The sequence below is a fragment of the Furipterus horrens genome, unplaced genomic scaffold, assembly GCF_987537825.1.
Source record: "Furipterus horrens unplaced genomic scaffold, mFurHor1.1.pri manual_scaffold_3, whole genome shotgun sequence".
Classification (NCBI taxonomy): domain Eukaryota; kingdom Metazoa; phylum Chordata; class Mammalia; order Chiroptera; family Furipteridae; genus Furipterus; species Furipterus horrens.
The window spans coordinates 39837026-39857844 of NW_028327173.1; the positions used below are offsets into that span (position 1 = coordinate 39837026).

At 40.8% G+C, this 20819-nt stretch overlaps 1 protein-coding gene across 1 annotated transcript in view; it reads left to right on the forward strand.

Annotated features, from left to right (window-relative positions):
* The window catches only part of C8A (complement C8 alpha chain), a 54568-nt gene that overhangs the window by 8674 nt on the left and 25075 nt on the right, over positions 1 to 20819 (forward strand). Inside the window, exons 2-7 of the mRNA XM_090271644.1 lie at positions 1117 to 1219; positions 6096 to 6240; positions 7237 to 7384; positions 12809 to 12998; positions 14942 to 15142; positions 16824 to 17064. Of these exons, the coding sequence (XP_090127770.1) occupies positions 1117 to 1219; positions 6096 to 6240; positions 7237 to 7384; positions 12809 to 12998; positions 14942 to 15142; positions 16824 to 17064 (1028 nt within the window). The remainder of the gene's footprint in view (positions 1 to 1116; positions 1220 to 6095; positions 6241 to 7236; positions 7385 to 12808; positions 12999 to 14941; positions 15143 to 16823; positions 17065 to 20819) is intronic.

Consider the following 20819-nt stretch of genomic DNA (forward strand, 5'->3'; position numbering starts at 1 on the left):
GAGCATGATTAACTGGTAGGGAAATGTGCACAGATTTTTCCTTTGCTTAAACTTTGCATCTCAAAATTGAAGCAGGGACATGAAAAGGATTCTAGAGATCCATGGTGGTGACGGTGGCAGAACACTATGAATGTACTTAATGGCACTGAACTGTACACTTAAAAATGGTTGAGATAGTACATTTCATATTATTTGTACTTTACCACAATAAAAGAAATTGGAAAAGAAAAAAGGGCAATAGGCTACATACCTTTCATTTTAAAAACAGCACATGTAATTCTTAAAAAAGAAGATAAAATCATTCAAGTGTTGAAAGTACCCTCAGAACCAAGCATTTCAAGTGACAATAGCTGAGCATTGGTGGGTGTTGCCCTCCTCTTTCTGCTCTGTGGCCAGTCCCACCTGCAGATCACTCAAAGGTTAAAGGAATATTTTGTGATATTGCCTCAAGTTCTGCTGGTATAGATACCCAGGTGCCCAAATCAATGGGAAAACTTTAAAACATAGAAAATTCAGCCTATGTTCAGCTATTTAAAAACAAAGGAAATCCTGCCATTTGTGACAACATGGGTGAAGTGGGAAAAAAGCCAGATGAGAAAGAGAATACTACATGATCTCTCTTTTTTTGAATTAAAAATAAGTTGAGGTCATAGAACCAGAAAGTAGGTGATAGTAGGCAGTTACTAGGGGCTGAGGAGGGGGAGATACGGGGAGAGGTTGGTCAAAGACTACAAACTTTCGGTGAGAGGATGGGTAAGTTCTGGGGATGCAATGTACAGTGCAGTGACAATAGTTAATAAAACTGTTTTGGATACTTGAAATTTTTTAAAAGAGTAGATAATTGTATTCTTGCTCCCTCCAAAAAGGGTAACCGTGAGGTGATGGACGTAGCTTCATTGTGGTAATTACTTCGCAATGTATATGTATATCAAACCATTACATTTGTACCTAAATATATATAATTTTTGTCAATTATATCTCAATATAATTGGGAAAAATTCAGCATCTGTTTTCATATTAAGATGCTTTCATATCAAGAGAACTTTTTGAATTTTTAATAACAAATATTATAATAAAAATTATTAAAATTGATGCAGGGGTCTTTCTTCTCTTTAGGAGAGTAAGCCGGGCTGCTGAGACTTTCACCCCCACAGCAGTTAACTGCCAACTGAGCAACTGGTCAGAGTGGACAGATTGCTTTCCATGCCAGGACAAAAAGGTAAGGCATTTATGACCAGTTCGGGGGCACTTAACATTTGAGTTGTGTTCTGGTCATTCAGATGGAGATAAGCAGCCAGGTCTATAAACCTGGAGATCTGGGGAGAAATTGACCTAGACATAGGTTCTTGGAAGCCATGGACATGTGGATTGTAGAACTTTTCTCTGCCTCTCCTGATTTTGTTTGGAAGGCGTGACTGCATAAGTCTGCAAAAGATGTGTATATTATGGCTTACATGCCAAAAAGTGGTTGCTTGGGCAGGGGCACACTGATCCCTGATGGCTTCTCTGGGTCCTGGCCAATCTATTACCTTCTAGTGTGGGTCATCTGGAGGGGGCAGGGGCTGAGTACCAACATGCCTGTCTGTCCATGACCCGTGGTGAGCTGAGAAAAATCGGAGCATGCCACAGAGGGCGTTCCCGAGGATCCCACTTTCATAGATTGAAAAGGCTGACACACCCAATGAACAGATGTCTATCTTGCATGTCTAAGTGTTTCTGAATGGTCCACAATGGTGGGTAAACTCAGTGGTATACCAAGGAAAGGGGGATGTCATAATACTGCTCTGGCAGGGAGGAACATTAAAATTCTGACTTCGTTCAGAATCCCTGGCCTATGGTCATGATAAAATGCAGACTAGCTTTTATTCTGTTTTTTTTTTTTTTTTTTTTTTTTTTTTTTTAGTGTTCTCAACTCTCTACAGACAACACATGCCTTTGCTGGCTATAGCCAGGGTGGGATGCGCCCAGGTGCCTTCCTCCCGCACACTTGTACGCCACTGCCTGAACCTTGTCTGACTGGCACTCTACTGTCAAGTGTAAATGTTTAAGCTCTGATTTTGCAGTTTAGATTCCATCTTTGGATATTATTTCCTGTGTTACTTTGGGCATATTTTTAATCCTCTCTCTGTCTTTGATTCCTTATCTATAAGTGAGAATAGTAACAGTGCTTACATCATACAGTTTTTGTAAGCATTAAATGAGTAATGCCAAGTGCTTTTCATAGCATCTGGCACATGTTAGCTGTTTTTATAACTGATGTCTGTGCCCTCTTCTTCAACTCCATGTCCACTGTTTGAGTCATACCCGGTCCTTCTCTTACATGAGCTTTTGCAGGGTCAGCTGATGGTCAGTCTTACTCCAAACCCACTCTTCAATTAGATGTGAAAATGCTTGTGAATGAAATGTTCAAAACCACAGTGTGGGTGAAACACAACTTGGACCTAGTTTATTGAACTTCAAAGCCTGAACTTCATTGTTCTGCCCTTCTCATCTCTGAGATAGGCCAAAAGTTCCTAGACTGCCCCTGCTTTAATCCTAGACTGGCCCCTGAATGCTCACTGTGCTTCGAGATCCTGTACTAGTTCTCTGCTTTGCTGCAACAAATTGCCACAAATAACAGAAATCTCTTCTCTCCCAATTCTGGAGACCAGATGTCTGACACTAAGGGGTCAGCAAGGTCACACCCCCTGGGGAGGCTCCAGGGGAGAATCTGTGTCTTGCCTCTTCCAGATGTTGGTAGCTGTCGACAGTCCTTGACATGTGGCTGCATCACTCCCACCTCTGTCTCTGCGGCCACATTGCCCCCTTGTCCTCCATGTGTCACCTTTGCGGATCTTTGTGGAAAGCTCCCTCTGCCTTCCTGCTATAAGGACACTGTGATGGCATTTAGGGCCTCTACCCAGATGATCCGGAGTAATCTCATTCCCAAAACCTTAACAATGTTTCCCAAATGAAGTAGCATTTACTACTTTCTAGGGTTAGGACTTGATTTCTTTGTGTGGCCATTCTTTAACCTATGATACATCCCAAGCTGCCTTTTCCCCCCTTATGTTGCAGTTTAGATAGCATAGAACATAGGTGAATGGCTTACAGGTTAAATCAGAATTGAAGGACTTTCTTAAGTAATTCTTAAAATAATTAAATCCTGTTGTTTAAGTAAAAGACACTCTAGTTCCTTTTTATTAATATGTTCCTTCCTCTCAATACCACACAAAGTTGTGCGTTTCTGAAAAGAAACATTATCTATGAGCTAAAAAAGGAAATTATGTCTTAATGATACCAACCACAGGCTACAGCATGAAGAAATCCCTCAGGGAATGTCTGCACCAACCTTTCTGCAACATAATGTCTTCATTATTTGATAACAACCTAGAAAGTAGAGAGCCGGTGGGAACAAACCTCATGTTTGCACCATTATTCCCAGTACAGCAGCCACAGGAAGGATAGCAATGGCATTGACAGTCACTATTTATTGAATCATTTTTACATAACAGGCACTGTGCTAATGCTTTAAATAAATTGTTTTATTTGACTTTCACAGGCAGCTGTACATGACAGATATCATCATGCCCTTTGCTTGGGTTGCCCCTTAAGAAAGTGGCAGAGCCTAGATATAAAACTTGATCAGGGTAATTCTAAAATGTCCATGTGCCTGACCACTTCATGCTCTAGCCTCTCCCTGAACTGTATGGAGAATAAAAATGATACCAGAGGTCACCTAATCCAATTCCCACTCAGTCATAAATCCTTCTAGAGTAGCCCAAGAGTTGGCTACCAGAATGATGTGATGTTGATAACTATGATTTCTGACTGCATGCTAGCAACCAGGCAGAGTGCTAATTTCTTTACATGTATTGTCACTAATCTTCCCAACACTCTCAGATATCTCTCCTGTTATAGATGAGAAAACTGAGGGTCAGAGACATTAAGTAACTTGCCCAGTAACACATACATAGAAAATGGTAGAACTGGAATTCCAACCCACTTTAAAATGGGATTCATAATAGTACATAACCCCCTAGGCTTGTGAGGATTAAATGAGATAAATAATGTGAAGTGTTTGGTTAATAATAAGCATTCAATACATGGTAGCTACCAGCACCATTTTCATCATGTTGGTAACTGAAAGTCTGAAAATGCGGGTGAGCCTTTTAAAGGGTCAAAAAGAGAATTGGCTCTATGTTCATTTGCTGAGCACTCCTTTATTTACTGCATTGTGGGGCAAGATGTGGGTGGAAAATGAAAATATCGTCATATTTCCAAATTGATCACTAACTATAATCTCTTCCACAGAATTTACTAATCTCTTTCCGCTGTGGTTAACTGAAAGGCAGGGAAGGGAAATGGACAGGTGTAATCTTTGTCTCTTTCTGCTGCCTCTGCCTCTCTGTTAATGAGTAGTTGAGTTGGCAGAAGTGCGCTGCTTCATACCCACCCAGCAAATCATCGGGAAAAGACTGCATTGATAAAGCTGATGATGAGGAATTCCCTTCTGTTTAGTGAGCACCAATGATATATCAGGCCCAGGGCTGGGTACTTCCTCAGGTTCTCTCACTTAGTTCTCACAAAACCCATCCATTTTACGTGTTAGAAACCAGAAGCTCAGAGAAGGTAAGTGCCTTGCTCAGGGTCAGTTGGTAAGTGAATCTGGGATCTGAACCCAAGCCCATATAATTCTCATGCCCAGGCCCTTTCAAATGTAGGACACAGTAAAATAATCTTTAGTAATTGTTATTAGTGAGGTCAACCATCTCATCTTACAGATTTGGAAACTGAGGCACAGAGTATCCAGCACTGATACTTTACACAGCAAGCAAGAAATAGATTCAGGTCAGGAAGCCGTGTCACTTACCACTCAAATCATTGCCTTCTTACTTACTAACGTTCTTGAAGGAGAGGCCCAGATAGCTGATTCATGTTTTGTATTGTTACATATTTTATCTCCTTAACTAGACTCTAAGCTTCTTGAAGGCATGGATGGGAACTAAGTATCTCTAGCCATCCTAATGTTCTGCTTTCTCCTTCTATAGTATCATGAAATCATAGAGCTCTAAGACTGGTATGCACTTATTTTTTAACGTCCTTCTTTCAATAATCATTTATTCATCTGCAGTCAAAGCTGGGCCCAGGGCCTCAGATGATTTCTTCAGAGCTCTCTTTGTCTATCTCTTGCAAGTGCTCTTTCTACACAGTAGGCAAGGTGACCACTTGATGCCTGCAGTTCCCAGCAACTTCAGTAAAAAAAAAAAAAAAAAAAAAAAAAATGGTCTTTTCTAATAGTTCTGAAAGAAAATCCTCAGAGAGGACTTTGATTGCCTTAAGGTTGAGCCATGAACCAATCTCTGAGTCAGTCATGGCAACTGGGCAGGTGTGGTGCTCAGATTGTCCCACCTGGTTCATACCCAGACCTCCTTGTGACTGAGGGGCTGAGGTCATCCCCTCTGAACCATGTGACCTATATCTCAAGGAAAGAGGATGCCATGACCAGAAGAAATGCCACGAAGGAAAAGCAACACACATCTTCTGAAAGTGCCTTCTGTGTACCTGACTGAGTATAGATCAAAGTGTCAAGTGTACAAAGCCAAATAGGACACAGCCCCTCCTTTCTCTATCCCTACTTCCATATGCAAATCATTTCTAAACTAATGAGAAAGGTAAACAAATGAGTGGACAGTCAGTCACAACTTTATGTGACAAGAACTAGGAAGAGAGGAATGCACAGGGAAGTGTGGAATATGTTAGTTAGGAAAGGCTTATAGAAGAGCTAAACCACAAACCTTGAAAGATGAATAGGAACTAACTGGGTGAAGAAGAGGGGAAGGAGGTTCTTCCTAGCAAGTAGGAAGACCCTAAAAGTATCTTGTTCAAGCCTTTCATTTGTGCTCGGAGGCCCTTATTCAATATTCCAGCTGGTGATTGTGCCACCTCTGGTTGAACATCACTTTTTATGAGCACTGATTTCTTCTTCAAAAGACAGCCTTTTAGGCAGTTCTTAATTATTAGACAGTTATTGCTTACGTTGAGCTGAGGCCTGCCTGCGCCACTCTTGGTTGATGGATAGACAATGAATGTGTCTGGTTCAAAATCTGATGTAGTACCGACACCGGAGCCTGCTGCAGCCAAGCAAGTTTGGGGGAAACATCTGTGCTGGCGATGTCTGGGGTCAAATCAGCTGCCAGAGCCCTACAGCTTGTGTGAGGCAAGCACAGTGTGGACAGGATTTCCAGTGTAAAGAGACAGGTAAGTAGCATTCCAGCAGGATAACAGATGTGCTTGTCAAACTCAACATGCAAAACACTTTCCTGGGGTGCTTGTTAAAGACCGAATCCTGAGCTTTTTCCCTAGAAATTGTCATTCTGCAGGTTTAAGATGGGGACCAGAAATCTGCATTTTAAGCCATGACAACAGCCCAAGTAATTTTGATAAAAGTTTGTAGGAAAATGTTGATTCATTTAGAAAAGATATAATTCACTCATTTATCCCTTTACTGACTAAATAGTGATTGGGCATTTATTATGTGCCAGGCAGTATGCTACCTACTGGTGATATAGAGATGAAAAAACAATAATGTGCCTGAGATCAAGGTACTCCAAGTCTCTTTGGGAGAGAAACCTACAAGGAGTCTAAGAGGATATTGTATGGTAGACAGTGGGATGGGCATTAGTACAAGGTCCAATGGGACTCTCTAGCAGGGGGTACATGAATCTGCTTTGGGGAGTTAGAGAAAACTTCTAAATGATATTTGAACTGAGGCTTAGAAAATGAAAAAGAGTTGCTAGGAAAAAGAATGCGCAAAAGCATGGGGATTTAGGGATTTGTCATTAGTTTGGAATAATTGTAGGTCAGGCCTTTTGGAAGAAAGGCAGGGGATGGGCCAGGTAGGTCACCCAGGGCCAGACTATAGTATTTCGAAGAGGAGCGGGGAGCCACTGGAGGATACAGATCATGGGGATGACAGGGCCAGATTGTCATTTTAGAAGGATTCCTGGGGCTGTAATGTGGAGGCTAGATTTTAGAAGGGAGCTTGGGTCTGGGCCTGAGCTGGGGGGCTGTGGGTGGGAGACAGCGAGCCTGGAAGGAGGGCAGAGGCAGGGAGGATGAAAAAAGGATGGAACAGGATGGAGAGGGCTGAGGGGCGATTCAGAGGTGCAATGGACTTGGTGACTATGGATGTGGGTCAGGGGAGAGAGGGAGGGGTTCAGGAGGCTCTAGAATCCACAGCTCCTCCTTTCGCAGGTCGCTGTCTGAAACGCCACCTCCTGTGTAACGGAGACCAGGACTGCTCTGATGGCTCAGATGAGGAGAACTGTGATGATGTCAGGGTCCCTGAAAATGAATGCAGCCTGTATGACCCAATTCCAGGATCCGAGAGGGCAGCTCTTGGGTGAGTCACTGCCTTCTGGCTGTGTGGGACGGGATGATTTTTCTTCAATCATGAAATTTAGTTTCGGAGACAGAAGAGGGTCTTTTCGGAGAATCCTATGGAGTACTTCCTACGAGGCAGCTGTCACTGTCCATCTAAGGTGGAGTCTTTATCCAATTGGGCTATAACAAAATACTGCACACCAGGTGGCTTATAAACAACAGAAATGTATCCATTTCTCTCAGTTCTGGAGGATGGAAGTCTGACATCAGAGTGTCAGCATGGTCCGGTAAGGGCCCTCTTTCAAGCCTTGTTGTATCCTCATGTAGGGGGCTAGAGAGCTCTGTGAGGTCTCCTTTATAAGGGCACTAACACCATTCATGAGAGCTCCACCCTCATAATTTAAGCACCTTCAAAGGCCCCACCTCCTAATACCATCACAACAGAGATTAGGACTTCAACATATTAAATTTGGGTGGGGAGTGGGGATACAAACATTCAGTCCATAACAGGGGGCTTGCCCAGACCTCCCAGTCCTACCTACATGACACACTTGTTTTCCATTTTCCACTCTGTGTTTACCTGAGAGTCCTCCTCTCCTTTCTACTCTGCCCACTCTACTGCTCACTCCTCTCATCCCAATTCCATTGCCAAGGCCTATCTAAGAAGCCACATCTTCCACGAGTGCTTCCCTGATGTCTCAAGAGGATAGCTCTTCTCTGACCCAAGTGCATTTCCCCGTAGCCCTGTTCATGATCTGCTTTGCACTGTAGTTGCTGGTACAACCAGGGCTAACAGGATAACACAGTGCAAATAAAATGGAATTGGGGTGACAGGAGAAGGGCTAGACTCTCTACTGTATAAGTGGTCACTCACACCTTCTGATCACAGTGTCTTTATCTATAGAGATTCAGTCAACCTTAATTCTAACTTTATCACATGCATTCTGCTCAGGTTCAGTTCCTTGAATGCATCCACTCTTTTGTTCTGAGACTTAATAAATTTAGCTCCTTTCTGAAATCTCCTTCCCCATGTTTCTAACCTGCCTGATATCTTACCTAGTATTATAAACTGAATTTTGTCCCCCTAAAATTTATATCATGAAGCCCTAACCTCTGTGTCACTGTATTTGGAGATACTGCCTTTAGAATGGGTAATTCAGGCTAAGTGAGGTCATAGGGTGGGGCCTTAATCCAATAGCACTCATATCTTTATAAGAGGAAGAGACCCCAGAGATCTCTCTCACAACGTGCAGAGAAGTGGCCATGTGTGGTCACGGAGAAGGTGGCCATCTGTAACCCAGGGAAAGGTCTCACTACAAACCAATGCTGACGGCACTTTGATCTTGGACTTCCACTCTCCTGAACTGTGAGGAAATAAATGCTTATTCTTTGAGTCACCCATTCTGTGGTGTATTACAGCAGCCCGAGCTAACTAAGACACCCAAGCATCACCTCCTCCACATACTCTTCTTGACATTCCCCCTGCCCCCTGCCCCACCTTGACACTGCCTGGGCTGGCTTAGTCCTTTCCCATGGCTCCCAGAGTCCTTTGTGTGTCCTACCCTTCCAGAGCTTATACAGCAGGAAGGGGACATCTGTTACAATGTCCTCCTGCCTCTGATAATAACTCATCATCTTTGCTTTCCCAGCACCCAGCTCACAGTGACACTCTGTATTGTTAGTACTCTGGCAGTTTGTGTTTGTCTTGGATCTTGTCCCTTAACTTGAATATAAACTTTTTTTTAATTGCCTGAGTCCTGATGTCAGAACTTCCCCCATAATAGCCTCTCACTGAGTATTGGCTGAGTTGGAACAAATCAATATGATCAACTGGATCTTTACATATGTGGAAATGGGGAAATGCAGTAATCATCACAAAGTGTGTGGCCATGTTGCAGCCCACTCAGGGTCAGGGGAGGGTGCTGTGAAATGCGGTTCTCATTCATTATCACTTAATTGCCCTAATGTTACAGCCCACCTACCAGGAAGGATAGTCCTGTAAGTGCATATAGACACACACTCATGAAAAGACTATAAAATTCCATTGCCTTTTAGACTAATAGTATTAGTTTGGTCAGGCGGTCATAAATCACCATATACTGGGTGGCTTAAGCAACAGAAATGTATTTTCTCACAGGTTTGGAGGCTAAAAGTCTGACTGAGATCAGGTGCCAGCAGCATTGTTTTTTTCTGAGGTTTCTCTCCTTGGCTTATGAATAACCATATTCTCTGTACGTCCCACATGGTCTTCCCTCTGTGTGCCTGGGTCCGACTTTCCTCTTTTTATTAGATTACAGCCCTTCCTAACGAGCTCATTTTAACTTAATTACTTCTGTTAAGATTCTACCACCAAAATGCAAATTCTGAGGTTTTAGGGGTCAGAATTTCAACCTATGAATGTTAAGGGGGAATGCAATTCTGCCCCTTTCACCAGTAAAGAGTAGTTATTGTAGATTTTGAAAGTGACTGTGGGGTGAACAGAGAAGCATAAAATACTGAGGTTTGACTTAAAAAATAATTACCTTCTTACTGGCAAAAAGGCCACAGACCACGATCTGATCTCATATAATTCAATCAGGAGCATTTCAAATACACGTCCTGAATGGGCTTTGCCCACACTAGACACTCAAACCAATAGAATGACTCCTTATACACTCCCAACAGTTGATATTTTCATTATTTTTCTATTCGAGATTGTAGATGCCTTTCCTGGTATTTTTTTTTTCTAATTAAAGCCTTTCCTAGATTTTAATTTACATTTATTGTTACACAAGTCACGCATGTTTGAGGTAACAACTGAAAGCCTTCCTTCACCCTCCCTGACCTGCACCCACCCAATCGCCCTCTCTCACTGCCCTCCCTAGAGCTGGCCCCTGTTACCAGTGTGGTTTAGGTACTTCCAGAGCACGGAAAAATGCATTGACAAGGCACACTGTTTGGAAAATATGCCTATAATAATGTTTTGTGCATTATAGACATAACTATAGTTTACATAAATGTAATCATACTATATATATAGTCTAAAACTTGCTTTTCTCACTTCATAATACATTTTAAAGATTTCCTCATATTTTTATTGTCTCTTTCTAAGAAACATAATATTCTATAGCAGCAAACTGGCCTGAAGGCCAAATTCGGCTTGGTGTCTATTTTTGTAAATCAAGTCTTACTGGAGCACAGCTTTTGCCCTACACTGGTAGAGTTCAATAGTTGCAACAGAGACCTGTAGTCTGCAAGGCCAAAAAATATTTACTATCTGGCTCTTTGTGAAAAAAATTGTCAGCTGTTCTCCTATAGTATAATTATATGTGATAACTTATTTAACTACTTCCCATTTAAAGATAATTATTTTCCATTTCTTTCTCTAATAAACAAACACTGCAATGAACATTCTTATACACATATTTTTGTACACATATGTGAATATTTCTACATAGATTTCCAAAAAGTGGAATTTCTTGACTATGTCTTTTTATTTTTACTGGTGCCTTAGTAACCCCATTTCCAAAATAGATGTAGGCTTAGAGATTACAGTACAATCTTAGGGCTTATTATTTCTTTGAATTTTTGTTTGGCTTGTTAAAGAGCTTGTATTTACAAGCTCCAGACAAAAACATGTTCATAGGGGGAAAGATAAAAACTGCAGGGTGAAGTAAAGGGAAAAACCCAGGTTTGTGTTCTTCAAAAACTAGGAAGAAAAATCTAGCTGCGATTACAAACAAGTTACTTAATTTTTCTGAGCTTCAATTTTTGCACTTGTAAAACTGTCATGAGGTTGAAAGCTAAAGTATGCTAAATGTCTGGTAGAGTGTGTATTCAATTCATCAGAGCTATTATTACATCATTTCCATTAATATGAAGAAAGAGATTAAGAAAGGAAGAGAAGAAGGAAGTTAACTTATATTTAATTTCTACTATATGCCAGGTGTTTTATAATTGCCCATTCATTCCTTTGAGCAGGTTTTATTCAGTGTTTACCCTGCTCAGCTCACTGTCTTTGTGACTTTTCACAGAGGTAGAGACAAATAGGACAAGATAATCACTCAATGTCATTGGACCACAGAGGAGGAACCAGTGTCTATCCAAGATAATCAAAGAAGGCAGGCCACATAGAGGAGGCAACATTTGAGTTGGGCCTTACAGGCCAAATAGGAATTTGAGAGACAGAAACAGGCACTCATTTTATTATACAACATAAATGGCTTTGTCTAGTCAAGGAACAAATATAAGGACATGGATAACAGGGTGGGGATTGACTGCGGGAGCAGGGCAGGGGGGAACAATGGGGGAAAACTGGGACAACTGTAATTGAACAATAAAATAATATCTATTTTAAAAAAAATGGCTTTGATTGTCAGGTCTTGGAACTCTTAGCCAACTCTAAATGTTTTTGTTCAGTCAACTTTCTCTTTTAGACAATTAAAGCTGTATTTCATCTGTTTAACATCACTGTTACCTAAATATGGTTAAACCATCCATGGTCTAAAATATATTATAGAACTTGAGCAGAGAGATTTGAAATATTCCAGAGAGGGAAGCATGAGAAAATATTTTTGGAAAGGTATTGGGCTAGAGAAAGACAATATAATTGTTGAGTGCCTCATATATACTATCAATTTTACTTCTGTTTTAACACTTTCATTTAGACGTCGCAAAACCCATGAGAGGTAGTTTTATTTATGTCTGTTCTTCAAATGACAAAAATGACCTTCAGAAAGATTCTAGAATGTGTCCAAAGCCACACTGCTAGTAAATGACAGAGCTGGAAATTAAACATTTTGGGCCACCTTGAAGACAACGGCCTCTTGGAGGATTAGAGTCTCAGCTGCTTAGCACCATGACTTACACCCAATATTTCAATCTACTTTCTTTTTTTTATCAGCGAATTCCTTTTCTGAAATAATACTAGCAGAAACATTTGTTTAGTACTTAACATATGCTAATAACTATTATGATTCCTGTACATGTTTTAGCTAATGTTTAACTTTATGAGGGCAGTAGTATTAGCTGCTTTTTACAAATAACTAATCTGAGGCACAGAGAAGTTCAGTGATTTGCCCAAGGTCACACAGCTAGATGTGGCAGAAATGGGAAATGGGTTCAGACTGTCTGGTTCCTGTGCTTGGACTCTTGATAATTGTGCATATTCTCCTTTAACTTATTCAGTAAGTATTTAGGGGTGGTCCCTGTGTGGGAGCACTGTTTTAGATGCTGAATGGAGCTGTCTGGCTGCTCTGGTTAAAGAGAATCTAAGGGCCCAGTCCCTGCTTACTCAGCCTCTCATTGTTACTCAAAATGACCTTGAAAGTACTTTGAGGGTTCCACAGAACACAGTCTGAGAAACTACCACTCAGACTACCAGCTGCGTCTTCGAGGGAATACGTTATGCTATCTTTGCCTTTCTAGGGCTCTCTCCCAGAAACTTCCTGCCTTTTCAATTTAGGTATAATATCCTGATCCAGAAAGAAACTCAGAGTGTATACGACGCCAGGTATTATGGGGGCCAGTGTGAGACGGTATACAACGGGGAGTGGAGAGAACTTCGATACGACCCTGCCTGTGAGCGTCTGTACTATGGAGATGATGAGAAGTACTTCCGGAAACCCTACAACTTCCTAATGTACCACTTTGAAGTAAGTCTCAACAGGGGCACACACAGGCCACAGTGGGGTGGGAGCAGAGAGGCTTGTTGGTGGAGATGGATGCCTTGCTTGGAAGATTTTATTTCTTGTAGGGCTGGCTGGGGGCTGAAGGTTCCTTTACACCTGCCCCCTATATGCTTAGTGCTAAAGGGCACTGAGAGGCAAGGGCGGGGCTAGTGTGGAATGCAAGCTAAGTGTGGTCACCTACCTGCTGGATCTTGGCTCCATTCCAAAATCAGTAAAATAGATTTGGGGCCTATTTTCTGGGTTACTAGTCAGAAGACCTATTTCCAAGTTGTGGACCTGTTAGAATATAATACGTTTCAGCCCTCCGTATTAGCAGATTCTGCATCTATGGATTCAACCAAACGTGGATCAAAAATATTCGAAAAAATAAATGTTACATTGTTGCTGACATGTACTATGTAGTTAGGGTATCTATGATGGTTGCATCTGTATAGAACATGTACAGACTTTTTTATTCTTGTCATTATTCTCTAAAAAATACAGTACAACAACTATTTACATAGCATTTAAGTTGTATTGCGTATTATAAGTCATACAGAGATGATTTAACATAGACAGGAGGTTGGATGTGTGGAGGTTGTATGCAAACACTATGCCATTATACAATGGACTTGAGCATCTGTGGATTTTGGTATCCATTGGTGTCCTGGAACCATCCCCCAAAGATACCAAGGGAAAAATTTATGTAAGACCTTGAGCAGCTCATTGCCTCTCCTCAGGCCCCATTTCCTAAGTTGTAAAGTGGGGGCAGGGCAGGAGGTGATGGGACAGGGTTCTGAGACCTATGCCCCTGCTTTGCCAAGAGCAGCTCCCCACTCATCACTTTCATATCTTGGTGTTCTGCATATGATTTTGTTTGAAGGGTTCTGCCGTTGAAAAGTACTTGCAAACTGCTGATGATCTGAGATCTCTCCATCTCTAAACTTCCTTGGTGTCCTAGCTGCCTGCAGCAGCACATGGCGCAAGAGCAGCTCCAGAGGCTGCTCCCAGCCATTCATTTCTTCAGTCTTCACCCTCTGGGTGAGATGGCCACACAGAAAACTTCGTTGGATGCTTATTATGTGTCAATTATTTTACTTCCACACAAATTCTCCCATAACAGCAAAATAGGGTAGAGGTTATTATTTTCCCACTTTAGATGTTAAAAACCCAGACTTAGAAGGATAAAGCATCAGGCCCAAAGCTCTATGTACTGCAGTAGGTGGCAGAGATAAGATTCAAACCCAGACCTATCTGAACTAAGCCTGGGCATGTTTCATTAAGAAGGGAGGATGGATTATACACATTATATCTATATACTCATGCACATTATATTTATACACATTCTGTCTATAGAGAGAGATGGTAGAATCCTAGGACACATGGGCTCTTAACCCTTGCTTCCTTGACTCAAGCAAGGCACAAGACCATGCCTCAGTTCAAGCTGGCAGAGAAATGCAACCCTACTGTGTGCCTGCAATGAAATAACTGAACATTTATGGGCAGACCTATCATCATCTGCACGGCTTCCTTTGCCCCTTTCCTCCCTGGTCCACACCCAGACGTGGCTTTCTGTATCTCTTCATTGCAGAGCCATATGACCTTCTCTACAGGAAGGATAACCCAGCTAAAAAGAAAGCCATGCTCAGAACAATATAGCATTTCACAAGAAGTGTGTGTGTGTGTGTGTGTGTGTGTGTGTGTGTGTGTGTTTAAATATTTTAGCGGTACCACTAAACAGTAACTAAACACTGCTGTATTTTTTGTGTCTTAGTATTAATCTGATACCCAGATTAGCCTTTTAAAAGACTTGTTTTTAATAACCTGAAACTCTGTAGATATTCTACAAAGCAAAGAGTTAGATATTAAGCGTGAATTGGAATATAACTCTATGTGCACAAAGCTAACATCCATTTATTTCTTTTCAGGCCCTGGCAGACGCTAGTTTCTCCGCAGAGTTGTATGATGATACTAATGAACTTTTTAGAAAACTAAAAAATGACCTGTCTCTGTCAGGTGGGTTGACTGTTGGTGCGGGCCCTACAGGCACTCCTGTAACAGTGGACGTGGGTGTATCTGGATCACGAGCCTCTTCGTTCTTGAAAGAGTTAAGCAAGTATAATGAGAAGGTATTAAAATATAATGCCTGTGTCTCACAGTATTCCATAATGTATACTGAACATGTATTACCTTAATTGCATTAAAAAGTACAGTAGTAATTGAACCTTCATTTGCTTGTGTAACTGGAAATGTTTCATCAGTGGTAATCACGTTTATTTTTCTTATTATGCTTTTGCACACATAATCATTACAAAGGGAATAAATTGAATGATGAGACCAGAACCTTTATCCCTTCACCCAATCCTTTTTCATGGTTACCTGAAGCATATAGGGAAATACCTAGAATGGTATTGTCATAAAGAGAAATAGCCAGGTCCTCTAAACTAGACTTGGAAGAATTGTAAAGCAAGCTTTACTTTTCCAACTAGATCAGAGGACTGGCAGGCTAAATCAGTTTTTCCTTTACCATCAAATATTCACCACTAAGTGTCTATTATCCTGAGGGACTAGGCAGTGCTTCCTTGAAGAAACATCTACTTAAATTGAGATCTAAAGCCTAGTTCAAATTCTCCAATGAAGAATGCATTGGTGATTCTCCAATGAAGAAAGCAGGGTGATCTAGGCTTGGGGACGAGCAGGTACACAGGTCTGGAGATGACAGAATGCCTCACAAATTTTGGACTGAAAGTCCTTCAGCTGGCTGAGCCACAGAGTAAGAAGGAAAAACCAAGTGAGGAGGATGGGTAGGTAATCAGCAGCCAGAAAAATATTTATTGAATTCATTAGAAATTTACAGTAATGTCTCAATAACATTGATTCCAGAACTGTGGATTTTTGTTGGGGCTCAAAAAATGATGAGAATACAGTTATAAAAATGAACTTATCAAATATTAATTACATTATGGAGCTTTGCCACAAATTAGCTATTGATCTGAAGGGAAAGTATTGTTCTATTATCTGGCCGCCACATGTTAATGTGGACTTTTCTAAAAGCAGGCAACCTCCTCAAACTTTCACTATAACTTTGAATCAAAGTTTACATTATCTGAAAGTAATATCCATGCATGACCTTCTCCCTCTTAAACCAATTCAACAACCCTGATCCTGGCTGCTGTTTTGCGTCTTCTCATTATTATTATTATATAAGGTTCCTGCTTTTCTTTATTACTTAACAGTATAAGATTATCACTAACTAGAATGTAAGTTACATGAGGACAAGGGCCTATCTCAGTCAAGATTATGCCCACTTCACCTAGCATAGTACACGTGAGTATAGGCACTTTTAAATATTTGTTCAATAAATTAAATAAATAAATAATCTTGGCTTTTCACCATGTTATTGAAAATATTTCTAAGCATAATTTTTAATGGATACCTAATACTTGTTTCATAATGTGATGCTTTAATTAGAGAGCAGGAAGATACGTGGAGATGAGAATGAACTAGGGGCAAAAGAAAGGTGAGGAGCACAGTGAAGTACATTGTAGGAAGTAGCCCAGGTGAGCATTGATGAAAACTTGACCTGGACAGGGCACTGGGGACAGAGACAAAGTCATGATGTCTAATATGAACTTATATTATAAAATATACTAATACTCCATCAGATGTATATTTATGCTCAAGTATGTGTATGCAAATATATGTATATATTTCTCATAACTACTAAATGTGGACTTTTGCATTATCTCATACAGTAAAATGTATACTCTCTGTTCTTTTCCCTCATTCCATGGCGGTTGTTGCTGACAGAAATACAGCTTCATGAGAATTTCCACAAAGGTGCAGACGGCTCATTTTAAGATGAGGAGGGACAATATTATGCTAGATGAAGAAATGATGCAGTCGCTAATGGAGCTTCCGGAGCAGTACAATTATGGCATCTATGCCAAGTTCATCAATGACTATGGCACCCATTACATAACGTCTGGATCAATGGGTGGCATTTATGAGTATTTCCTGGTGATTGACAAAGAAAAAATGAAATCAGATCGTAAGTAAAAGCTTTATGCACTCAATGGTCAGTACATGCACAAGAAAGTGGTTTGCACTTTTCGGAGCACTGACTATGAGCTATACATGATCTTATTTAGTCCTCATGACAACCCTATAAGGTCTCATTAGTATTATTTACAAGGGATTGAAGTCTAGAGGGTGAAATGACTTGCTAATTAAGCTCTACAAACATTATTTTAACTCATACTTGTCTGGCTCCCTAAAATTATGTTTTCTATTTCACCATGGTTACCTCTTCAGTAATAATCTTGGATTTTGTTATTCAAAACATTAGAACTTATTTTAAAGGCAGATTCTAGGTTAATGAAACTGCCATACCCATTAGTCAGTGATGCCAGAAAACTGGAGTCACCCTGATTCCTCCTTCCCCTTCACCTGTGTAGATCTCTAAGACCCTCAGTCCTCTCTCCTGGACAGCTCTTGTCTATCAGCTGTTCTCCACATCCACCCCTACAGTTGTAGGCTGGGTTCTCATCTTTCACCCATTACTGCATTTCGTCCATTTTCAACTATCACCACCAGAAGGATCTTTCTCTCTCACAGATTGGATGTTATCACTTTCTTGCCTAATATCCTGAATGGCTAAGATTAAAGTCTAAACTTCTTAGCATGACATCATCATTGTCTCACTTCATGGTCTTACTTCAAACTGCTATAATAGTGGTTCTCAAAGTGTGGACTCCAGCTGGCAGCATCAGCACTACCAGGGAACCTGTTAGAAATGCAAAACCTTAGGCTCCTACCCCAAACCTACTGAAGTAGAAGCTCTGGGAGTGGGCCCAACAGTCTGTGTTATGACAAGCCCTCCAGGAGATTCTGATGCTCACTAGTTTGAGAACCATTGACCTAATCAATGAACGAGCAGAAGTGGGAGAGATCTACCCATATTTCAAAGCCAAGGTCAAATTCCCAGTTTCAAGAAATTTTCCTGACTACACCAGCCCAGGCTGGCCACTTCTTTTCTTCAACAGATTTTTTTAAATTCCACACTACTTAGTCTTTAAAAATACTTTCCTAATGTTAATTTTCCCCCTAATCTAGATCACCATATCTTTAAAAGCAAGTATCATGTCTGATACTTTTCTATTTCTTTAGCACTTAACACAGGGCTTAGTATGTAGTGAGCATGCAAAACAAGACATGGAGTTTCAAAGGGACATTCATTCAGATTCCTAGTTAGGGCCATTCATTAGTTAAACCATATATCCATATATTCATTCTTTCATAATTCATGTATCTATTGAGTATCTATTATGTGTTTGTGCTGGGGATACAATGGTGAGAAAATCTAAATATGGTTCCTACCCTCTTATAGCATAGTAGTCTTCAAACTGCAGGGTGCAACCCCATAGTAGGTCTTGAAATCAATGTATGGATCACAAATGACATTTTGAACAACAAAGGATAGAATGGAAAAATATTGTAGTGAACTGTAGACAATGAAGGCAAGTTACTGCCTCAAGAAACTTTGGTCAGTTAAATATAGATGTGCATACATGTACAGAGTCATGATTCAAAATAAATAATTTAGTATGGATTAATGTAAAAAAAAGTTTGAAAAACTTAATTCAGGTGGGTCTTTTTAGAATCATATATTCTCATTTAATTTTCTTGGTATTGTGACAGTTTTAGCCCTAAGCAATGCTGAGCCTCCTTGGGGAGGTTAATTACTTTGCCCAGGGCTGTAGGAAGCTGCCACCAGAGCCCTGGACCTATGGTCTTTCCACCATGTGGTCATGGTTAAGCCTTTCATTTGGACTCAGACTCCTGCCTTTGGTGTTGAATTCCTAATTAATTGCCTGGGGTATCTCATGGCCCCTCCTTTTTAAAATCTGTGATGCAGAAATGGGTTTTAGATGTGGTTAATATTCAAAAGGAGCCCACCAACGAATTGTCCCAGGGATAATTACCTCAGCTCTGTTTATAGAAAACCATATGTCGATAATAGCACAATTTGCTATTTGCAAAGAACAGATTTTCTATAAATCTGGAAAGTTAGTGTCGCTTTTCTATAAGTATGGAAATGTACTAATCATCACCTCATCTGCTGGAGACCGCTAATAAATCAGAATGTCATTTACATATTAACCTACCAAGAACAAAGACATCTACCTTCTTTCCCTTTGACAAATGGAATCATGCACACCCTTACTCCATGTTTGATGTTTGTCTAGTTTCTCTTTGTCTATTTCTCATCCCCTCTCTCTGCACTCCATTTCTTTCTCAGTGCCTTGCTCTCCCTGTCTCTCAACCTGTTTCTCTGTCTTTCCTCTTTGTCACTGTCTTTTTCTCTCTGTGTACCTTTAATCTATATGATTTTAATAATATTTATATGTTCTATAAAGTGCTTATTTCTAAGGAACTCTTCATGTGGTATATACATTCATGCTCTCAAAGAGTGGGGCTTGTTATGGAAGGATTTAAGTGAACACACTGGCTGATTTGTTTTTAGGGTATCTATGGTCCTTGGGTTTGCCTCGGATCCTCCCTAGGTTTATCCCAGACAATGCTCAAACCTGTTTGCTCTAATATGTTCTTTAGATAAAATGCTTCTGCCCCAAAGACAGCATGAACCCACGCATCAAAAATCTCATGAAGTCTTGGATATTGGGGAGATGATGTTAGACTTCAGTAGGATCCCAGACTTTCCTCAAGTCTCTGGCTGACAGCATTCTACCTTCTGTAGGAATCAGGATAGGCTTGAGCTTGAAATTCTGGATTTTGATTCCCCCCCCCCCCCCCACCCTTCTTCAACCCCTCTTTGGAGATCTTATTATTTGTCTTTGTATCAAGCTATGACAAAGAGAATAGTGTATTCACTAGGCTGGTTTCTCTGGAGTCTGGCCCAGTCACAGAGCTCATAATTTACCTCAGGCAGGTCAAGTGCTTCAGTGACACCAGTCTGGTAATGTGTGTTTCCTGCCTCCCTTTGCACATGCTGTGCTGTCAGCACCCAATGCTCTTCCCTGTCTTGCCAGCCTAACAGATTCAACTCAGAGGAACCTTGGACAGCCCTCTCCACCTCTGTGAAACCTGCCCTGACATCCCTCCACCCATTCTCCCATAGTTTTGTTTCTTTATACATTCATTCTTTCAACCATGTTTATTGAATTTGTATTATGTGCCAGGTGAACAGAATCAATATGGTCCCTGTCCTTGCAATGCTCATGATCTAGTACAGGGAACTAAATAAGCAGCTCAAAATCCAGATGTTATCTTGGTTCCTCCTTTACTTCCTGTTCCTCATCAGTAATATCTGTTGACTTTACTTCTAAAACACACTCGGCATCCTTCCTCCCATCTCTATTACCATTTAGCTAGTCCAAATGAGCATTATTCTACCATTATTTCTTACCTGGACACTGTTAGAGCATAATGGCCTTTCTTCCTTCCTTCCTCACATCCTTCCTTCTCTCTTACCCTCTTTCTTCCTTCTTTTCTTCCTGTGCTGTTGTCATCCTCCTTGTTCCTTCAACATTCTAACACACCAAGCTTACTTTAGCCCACAGTCTGGGGATTATCTGTCTTCTCTGTCTGGGCTGCCCTTTTCCTCTGATGTTTGAATAGCTCTATTCTCATCATTTAGATATCAACTTAAATGCCACCTTTTCAGAGAGGCCTTTCCTGATCATGTAGTCAAGGTCCTCTTTGCTACAGAATCTATGTTAATCCTCAGAAAATCACTATTTATTCACTAGTTACCATTGTTTATTGCTAACCCTCTTTTTTTTC